This window comes from Plasmodium inui (assembly GCF_000524495.1).
Source record: "Plasmodium inui San Antonio 1 unplaced genomic scaffold supercont1.11, whole genome shotgun sequence".
NCBI lineage: Eukaryota > Apicomplexa > Aconoidasida > Haemosporida > Plasmodiidae > Plasmodium > Plasmodium inui.
The window spans coordinates 168473-177408 of record NW_008481845.1 but is presented as its reverse complement, the minus strand read 5'-3'; the positions used below and the strand labels follow the sequence as shown (position 1 = coordinate 177408).

Sequence of the window (8936 nt, the reverse complement as noted above, 5' to 3'; positions counted from 1 at the left end):
ACTGAGGAAAATGTGTTTTTCACTCTTTGATTTGTTTTTTTTTTTTTTTTCTCTCCTTCGGCAAAAACTTCACCGTGCAGAGTTGTAATAAATTTTTTTTCCCTTGCCTTGGTCAGGTAATTTTTTTCTCTTCTTTTTTCCACCCCGCAAAAAAGATAAAGCACAGGCGCGTATGAAATTGGTCGCATTGGTGCACATACGGAATGGTCCCTTTGGTGGAGCAGAACGCAGGGGTGTGAATTGTAGGTAGCCTGCCATGCTTGCAATGTTTTCTTTGTTCTTTTTTAGCTGACGTGTTAATCCCCGCGTGCGTTGTAGCGGAAAATCAATCGATGAGTCAATCCATTTGCACCTGTCGCATGGGTTAAGAAGGAGAAACAGAACTGGTTAGGCTCACCCACGCCCGACACCACTACAACGTCAGTAAACTTAACATAGAGCGATAAAAATGAGGAGCTCCCCAGATGAGAAGCCGCCTATACAAAACTTGTGCGTCTACTGCAGCAGAAGTCAGACCTTCTCGTACCTGCGAAAATGGGACGCGGATAAAAGCTCGAGGGAGGTTTCATCAAATGAGTACCAAAGGATTGTTTTGAAAAAATCTGTCAAGTACAAATGGGTAAAAAATTTGTCCTGCGATGAGTGTCACCTGAGTGTGATGAAATCGTTGCAGAAGGATGAACGTGCGAAGAAGCTAATAGGAACACGTGGGCGGACCGATGAAGACGCGGGAGGTCCTTCTCCTATGATGGCAAGCACCATGGGGGGAGAGTTCCCCACTGTAAATAGACGTTTTCTCAGAAATGAAATGCGCATGAGGGAGGCAAAATCGTTGGAGAGGAGGAGCAGACGGAGGTTTAAGCCCAGAGCCTTTGTAGAAAAAGCGGTTAAAGTGGGCGAAGCGGAAGAAGCGGTTAAAGCGGACGAAGCGGGTAAAGCCCAGGAGGACCTTTTCAACGCCGTGGCCAGGGCCAAGCGCTACCGACGTGTGTCCAAAGTATGGCTACGAAGGTTCCTCCGAAAGAGCGGCCCAGTGTACAAACATCTGGCAGAGCGGCTAATAAATTTTCTGTCAATAAGAAGCTTTCAAATGTTCGATGTAGAATTGTGGAACTGCTTTTTCAAAAAAAAGGTGACAAATCATATGAACACTAATTTGTACTTTGTGTTTGGCAAAGAAGGGAGCGAGAAGGAAAGGTTTTTAGAAGACCTGTTTATCTCCTTTCCTTTTATGTACCCCAGTGATCGGGTTTACCTTATTGATCTGGGTCAGTATGGGCGGTGCCCCATCGTGAGTGACTCCAGGTATGCAGTCCATTCGATGGGGAGCAGCCGGAGCAGCGGCAGTAGTAGTTCGCTTCGCAGTAGTATGCCTAGAAGCGCCCCTATTGATGCAAAAAAACGCAGGCCATACGTGAACAAAATAATCTATCCCAATCTGAGCGAAATCACACAGAAGGAAGAAGCAGTGAGAAGACTGACTAATCGGAGGGGATGCCTCCAAAACATAGACCCGTGCAATGAGAACCTGGAGTATATCTTGCTAGCCGTCACCCGAATAGGTCTCGTGAAACAGTTCGTTTGGAAGAAGGAGTTAATGAGGCGGTTGTCTGTCTTGGTACAGTCCAGTCCACTGTGGAAGGGGCTTCCACAGAGGGGAGAGGCACCAAGGAAGTATCCCCTAACGGCTAAAGCGGAAATGAGTAAACGGACCAGGGGACTGAACCTCTTCAACGGGGGTCCCTCCTTCGTGTTAATAAAAAATTTGGACAAACTTAACCACCTGCAGATGCCCCCCCTGAGGAGAAGTTGCATCGTTCAGGTGATTCTCAAATATGTGTACCTGTGGAAGGAGCTGAATTTAAATGTTCACGCGTTTGTTTTGGCAGGGGAGGCACTAGAAGAAGTAGAGGCAGCAGAAGGGGGAGTAGCCTCCGGAGGAGCAGCACATCCCCATGGCCTGAACCCCCTCAGCGAGTACCTCTCCAACTGTGCCACGTTTGAGTTCCCCACTTTTGAGATGCCCCCCTTCTTGCGCGAGGCCGAGAGACACCAGTACTTGACGCACCTCTTTAAAGAAAAAGGGGTGAAGTGCTCCAAGGGGGACCTCAAACAGATAGCGGAAATGACCGCCAGTTTTAGCAAAGCGGATTTGGACAACCTCTGTAGAGATGAGTGTCGAGAGAGGTTCATTCATGCGGTGAGGGGGGGGGGAGGGGAAGTGACCAATATTGGCGATGTGGCAAACATGGGCGAAGTGCTCAATATTGGCCGACTTCCCAACATGGTGGAACTCTCCAAAGGGTTGTGTACCCAGGGGGGGGCACCTCCTGAGAGGAGCTTCTTCCACAAGACGTTGAATCTTCAGAGCGAATCCCACGCGGTCATCCGCACGCACGAGATTGAGTTGTACAAAGGAGAGAAGCGTAGCCATCCGAAGAGAACCCCCTACCCTGGTAGGGTCTCCCTGTTGGAGGATGACCCCCACAGTGGAGAGACTCACGGATTGGACAGGGTCATAGGAGAGGAGGAGCTGGTAGGGAAGCTGCGGGCAGAGGTGCTACGCTGCTTCAGATCCACATGGGAGGAGGACCACCCTTGTGAGAAGGATCACCCATGTAAGAGGCCCCGTTCAGAACCCCCCATGGGCATATTACTCTATGGGAAGAGCGGGTCGGGAAAGACATTCATAGCGCAGAAAATCATCGAAGAATGCAACTGCACCTCCCTTGTGATAAACTGCTCCCACGTCTTTAACAAAGTAATGGGAGAGTCGGAAAAGTTTCTAAATGATGTCTTCGTCTATGCGTCAGGTAGAGTAGGACCATGTGTCATTCTCTTTGATGGCATCGAAAATATATGCTACAGCACGAAGGGATCTTCATCCCATGGCATGAGTAAATTCACGGAGAGGTTAAAGCTCTGTTTTTACCAACACCTAGACAGAATTCACTTCCAGAACAAGTGGGGAGTGGAAAGAAGGACTGCCGGAAAGGTTTTCATCATAGCAACAACAACGGAGATTACAAATGTAGATGCGAATCTGATGGTCGAGCATCGTTTAAGACATGTGTTCTGCACGAAGGAGTTCCACCTATGGCGAGACAGTGATGTGTTGAGACTCGTCCGCACCTCCCTTCACCAGTGTAATGTCCCTGCGGAGAGCTTCGTCCTCTCCGTGGGGTTCCAAAACTTTTTCAGAGAATACATTTTGAGCCGCAAAGAGAGGCTCACTCCGCTGTGCGTTTCGAACTTGTGCAGAGACGCCGTGGCTCGGCGCGTGCGGAGGGTGCTCGCCTGTGCAGGTTAGCCGCAGAGGGGGGCCAAGCGCTTCGCAAAGGCGTAGAGATGAAATGAAATGGAAATAGGAATAAAATAAAATGAAAATAAAATGAAAATAAAAATAAGAATAAATTCAAAATAAGAATAAATTCAAAATAAGAATAAATTCAAAATAAGAATAAATTCAAAATAAGAATAAATTCAAAATAAGAATAAATTCAAAATATGAATAAATTCAAAATATGAATAAATTCAAAATAAATGATTCGCTTAAGGATTAACTTTACATGCGTCATGTTGTGCCCCCCCCCTGCTCGTAGGACGAGAACCGAACGATGGGATCAGCGTGGAGGACTTTCTCTGGGCCGCCAAAAATGTGAATAGCTGATGAAGACGGATCAACGTGGCGAGACACGCACGTTCGGCAGATCGTCACACTTTGTAAGTAGGTTGGTCTGCGCCACTGCTTTTTTTTTTTTTTTTTTTTTTCACGCCCAGTTGGTTTTGTTATCCGTTGCGTTAAAACGGGGAAAGGTGACCAAAAAATTTTGAATGTCCCTTTTTTTTTTTTTTCTCCTTGAGGTGAGCGTCCCATCAAGGCATTTCGCACGATGAGACGCGTGGCATAGGGGAAAGAAGCGTAACACGGAGGAGGGGAAACTGACGTGGAGGAGGAGACTCCAATCGGAGCGAAGCGAATTATAAAGTTCCCCTTTCCGGTTTGTCACCCTCCGCGATGCCTTTTTCTCTTCCCCTTTCAAATTAACCTTTTAACACGGCGCGCGTAACATACCGATTGGCGACCTTCCCCCGTTTCGGCACATGGCATTTTTTAGTTGACCTGGTTGGCTCACTACTCTCTAGTTCGTACCCGTTTGGCTTCCCCCCCTCCTGAAAATACGACAACTTCGGCTTCCTCACCTGTGTGCGTAAAATGGTACGCCAGAAGATTGGGGAGAGAGAACGACCAATTCGTTTTTTTAGCGGAAGCCTCGGAGTTAAGAAGTAGCCTCTCTACATTTGTGGATTCCCCTTCACATTAGGAAGGAACGGTGAATCGGTTTGCATCCCCCTCCCAGTCAGGCTTGTCTTTGCATGAGTCCCATACCATGGCGTCGGATTCGAAGAGTCATGTTAACTTGGGTGGCTATCAAGTTCCGAAGTGAGCAGACAACATTGCAGCGCAGGAAAGACTTCACGTCGCTTCCTTTGGGGAAGCGCAAGAGAGGACCCTTGCTACCCCCCGATGCTTCACATGCGGAAGTATCTATATGGATGTTCCTATCGATACAGCGCACAACTCTCAATTGACCCCCCTCGCAGGACAGTATTCGATGGGCTGAGCCCCATGGAGAGGCATAAGCTGATGATGTCCCTGCGCTCTTTGCAGAAGACCAAAATGGAAAGCGACCAGGGGAAGTACCTAGACGACTATGACGTATTGAAGAAAAAGTACCAGTTTGTCCACGACGCGGTGAGCAAAAATGAGCCATCCGGGGGAAGAGCGGCTGGAGCAGCAGGAGAAGCAGGAGAAGCAGGAGAAGCTGCAGGCGGATTAGCAGCCGAGTAGTAGCCCTATTAGCAACAAGACGAACGAACTCGCTAATGCGTGGATAGCCGTTTGGCAACCCCACACGACACGGTTATCGGCACATCACCATTCTTACCCGTCAACCCCGCCCCCTTTCTTAGGCCAGCGAAAATAACTCCCTTCTGCAAAAGTACTACAACAGCATATGCAACAAATACGTCGTCTGCTACTTGAGTGAATACAGAGACAAAAAGGTACTCGCCATGCGTTGTCGTTTTGCGTGTCCGTTACGTTGTTCTTGCATATGTTTTATGCGTGCCTTTTTTTCTCTCTCTCTCCCTTTTTCTCTGTCTGGTTCGTTAACCTCCCTTTTGCATCATTCCACGGGGAGGCAGATCGGCCTGAGGTGGAGGACGGAAGATGAAATTGTGAGCGGGAAGGGACACATGATTTGTTCCGCCAACGATTGCGACAACACGGATTTGAAGACTTACGAATTTCTGTTTCGCTATGACGAGGGGGGCATCCAGAAGGAGGTAACGGAAGGTGGTGGGCTCTCTGTGGCCTGTCCGCGCCAAATGTCAAACGAAGGGACATGTTTTCCCTCCTCCGCACGGAGCGATACCGCACCGCGATGCCACGCCGCCGCACCTTGCGGCTGTACCATTTCATTCCTCCTCCACCCCAACTGCAGACGAAGGTGAAGCTCCGGGCCTGCATGGAATGCGCGTACAAGATTAATTACGGCGAAATTAAAAAGTACCTCAAAAAAAAGTCCAAGCGGAAGCGAACGGGGGGCGGGAGGAAGAAGGACCGATCGGGGGGCAGCGAAAGTGGGAGGAATAGCGGCGGACATGAGAGCAGCAGCAGCAAAAGTGAGAGCAGCCGCAGCGAAAGTGAAAGTAGCCGCAAACCTGGGAGTAGCCGAAAACGTGCGAGTAGACGCTAACGAAGCAACCTAGTGCCAACACATAGACGATGGCGAAAAATTGAAGAAAAAAGAATCGATAGGTTGTGCAACAGTGTGAACTTAAGTGAGCATCGATTTTTTTATTTTTCCCAACTTTTCGTCCTCCCGTTTGGTTGCCCCACCAAAAAAGGAAAAAATTCCATCCGATTTATACCACATTAGGGGGAAGCTGCTAAATATATTCTCCAAAATGAAAAAAAAAAAAAAAAAAAAAAGAGGGAAGACAACCATTCCCCCGACCTACAATCTTTACTGTTTTGCAAAAAAGGCAGCATATACCATATATAGCCCAACTTGTGGAGGAATCCCCGTGTGAACTACCATTTTGTGCTTTATCTCGTCCAGACCGCCCAAAAATACCCCTCCACTGCTCAACACACGCAAAAATACCCCTCCATTGCTCAACACACGCAAAAATACCCCTCCACTGCACAACATACGCAAAGAACTATTTCCACTTTTTTGAGGAAGGATTGTTTGACTTCCCTACTGGTGCAGACGCAGAGCTGCCTTTTTGTTGTTCCACCGTGTTTGCTTTTTCCATGTCCATTTCTAGCAATTTTTTTCCTCCCCTTTTTTTTTTTTTTTTGTTTTCCCATCTGTGTTGCTACTTATTGGTGAAATATAAACGAGTAGTAACTTGGGGCTCCCTTAAATGGTAAGACCCTCATCAAAAATGTTAAAGCGCCACTTTACGGCATGGTCGTGTTTGTAGGGGATAAATATAAAAAAGAATAAAATGAAGTATTCTTTTTTTTTTACGTCATAGGGAAGAAAAAGGACTCATCCTGCCTTTACCTACACGTTTGCAGCCCTGCTTCTCGAATATCCACACAGATCGAGCTACAGCGAATGTGTCTTTTTGAGATGCCGAGAGGGCACTGCTCCCCGCTGACCGGTTAAAGCAGTCATCTGGTAGACCACCAAAATTTTACTTGGCTGCCAGGTGGCGGCACCCTGACACACACGTAGATCTCCACGTGTGTACATTTACGGAGGTACGAGTACAAAGTACCCTCCCCCCCGGTGCCCCTAATGAAGCCGCTCATCTGCGCACACAAAGGGCGCGTCTACAACGAAATTACCAAGCAGACAAAGTTTGCCAAAAATAAAGACACCCTGCAGAAGACCAAATACCTGGACATCTCCTCCATCTCCGTCATTATCGATTGGCTAAACAGTCTCCAATTAAGTAAAAGAAATATAAATGAGCAAAACATTTACGAAGAGCTACAGAATGGGCACTTAATTTTAAGGCTAATTCAGCTTTACAATCCCCAGGTGGAAATTAAAGGCATATTTCCAAAAGCGAGGAAAAAAAAATGTGCAATCCAGAATTTGGAAAAAGCGTTGTCAATCATTTATGGAAACAACCCATATTACTACTCCATGGTTTCTTCGCTAGATATATATGAACAGAAAAAAAAAAAAATTCATATATTGTTAATACAGCTTTTTAGCAAATTCGAGTTCGCCATTTTGACAAGAATAGCAGCTCCTCTGTTAAGCTGGTACAACCAGACACTTAAGAAATTTCAGGTGCCCCTGCATAGGGAGACACTGAGCAACCCCTTTGACGTCACCCCGAGGGGACATTACAAGGAGAAGGTACATATCAAAGGGGATGACTCCCCAAATGGGGAGGAACACAAATCGGGGGAGACCAAATGGAAGGACTGCATATTGAAGAGCTTCGCAACGTATGTCCTATTTAAAGATAAAGCGGAAGAAGAAGAAGAAGACAAGTCCATCCCTCACATTGTTAACGATTTTTCTGATTGCATAAAAATCTTTCTCATATTTTACAGATATGGTTACATAACCCAAGAACAACTCAGACAGGCAAACATATTGGACATACGAAATAAATACTTCTTTCTGCAGAATTTGCTCAAAAAGTTGAACATTCCAATTGTTTTACAAAATCAATATTTTAATAATCCCTGCGAAGTTGCAATTCTTTTGCAGCTAAAATTTATTCAGTTCTTCATTCGTAATGAGGGGTATGAAAAAGCTATTGATTTGGATGGGGAACATTTTTCTTTTTCTGACCTGTTCAGGCGAAATGTGATGCAAACTAGCGAAAAAAAAAAAAAAAAAAAAAAAAAAAGTTGTACACGGGGGGTAACCTCAGTGACTCGTGAAACGGTGGTTGCACCCTCATGGGGGGCCATAACGAAATCTCGAAAAAGACCGCAGCAAATGAGTTGAACCGATCTAGCAAATTTTCACCTGTTTCGAATTTGTCTGTGTTACATAGGCAAAAACGGGAATCAACATAGTTGCACATGGAAGCGGCCGTTTCGTCGAGTGACCAAATTTGAGCCAGCCGAATGACAGGCTAGCCAAAGTGAACGCCTACCATGTGCAGGGGAAAAAAAAAAATTCTCAGCAACGCGACACTTGGTACACATAGAACGGACAGCATTATATTCCCATATGCTAGCATTCCGAAAAAGACATATTCCGGAGGAGAGACATAAGGGTCATATGAAAAACATTTTACCCGCATGGTGAAGAGGACGCGATGTGGAGAAGCCACCCATATTCGAAGGAAAGAAGACGAATAATAAAAAATGACAAACTGGGTTGACCACCGAAAAATGAAAACAAGGAGCGATAACTCGACTGAACGTACCGCATAGCCGGCAAGAGAACCCTTGGGAGAATGCAATACACTTTGACGAACAGTATATACAGATTGGAATTCGCCCAAAAAATTAACACTAAAATGGGTATTGCAAAAAGAGGAAGCGTGGAGACGGAGTATCCTTTGGGGGTAATGCGAAATGGTGAAAAAATGGAACCTCTAATTCGTGAAAAGTTTTAGCCGTAGTCATAAAGACTGCTCACAGGAACAAAACGAAGAAGGCAATCCACAAATGGTAGATGAGCAGTGTACGTACACGTGCGTACATTTGTGCACAATCCAGGTAAAGCTTAAAAGCTGCCAACAATTGGGGGGAAGAAAAAAAGAAAATGCCCATTACAATTCGCTAAGGCGTTAGATTACCTTATGATCCTTTTGGTGAGCTCACTGCAGGTGATGTGGAGCTTTCCGTTATAATGGCTCATAAGGGTTATTTTTCAAGTTAAAGTGATCAATTTTTTTTCCTTTTTTAACTCACAGAGGGGGGAGGGGTGAAAAAAAAA

At 46.1% G+C, this 8936-nt stretch overlaps 3 protein-coding genes across 3 annotated transcripts; all 3 read left to right on the top strand.

Annotated features, from left to right (window-relative positions):
- Positions 1–448: 448 nt before the first annotated feature.
- C922_02918 (hypothetical protein) lies at positions 449–3310 on the top strand (the record flags this gene model as incomplete). Its single annotated transcript, XM_008818516.1, has 1 exon — positions 449–3310. One exon carries the CDS (start codon positions 449–451, stop codon positions 3308–3310), a length of 2862 nt encoding a protein of 953 aa, XP_008816738.1.
- Positions 3311–4528: 1218 nt separating this feature from the next.
- C922_02917 (hypothetical protein) lies at positions 4529–5762 on the top strand (the record flags this gene model as incomplete). Its single annotated transcript, XM_008818515.1, has 4 exons — positions 4529–4756; positions 4975–5067; positions 5209–5349; positions 5508–5762. The coding sequence occupies 4 exons, from the start codon at positions 4529–4531 to the stop codon at positions 5760–5762; spliced, it is 717 nt and encodes a 238-aa protein (XP_008816737.1).
- A 1056-nt stretch (positions 5763–6818) lies between these two features.
- On the top strand, positions 6819–7994 carry C922_02916 (hypothetical protein; the record flags this gene model as incomplete). Its single annotated transcript, XM_008818514.1, has 1 exon — positions 6819–7994. The coding sequence occupies one exon, from the start codon at positions 6819–6821 to the stop codon at positions 7992–7994; it is 1176 nt and encodes a 391-aa protein (XP_008816736.1).
- Between the last annotated feature and the right edge of the window lie 942 nt (positions 7995–8936).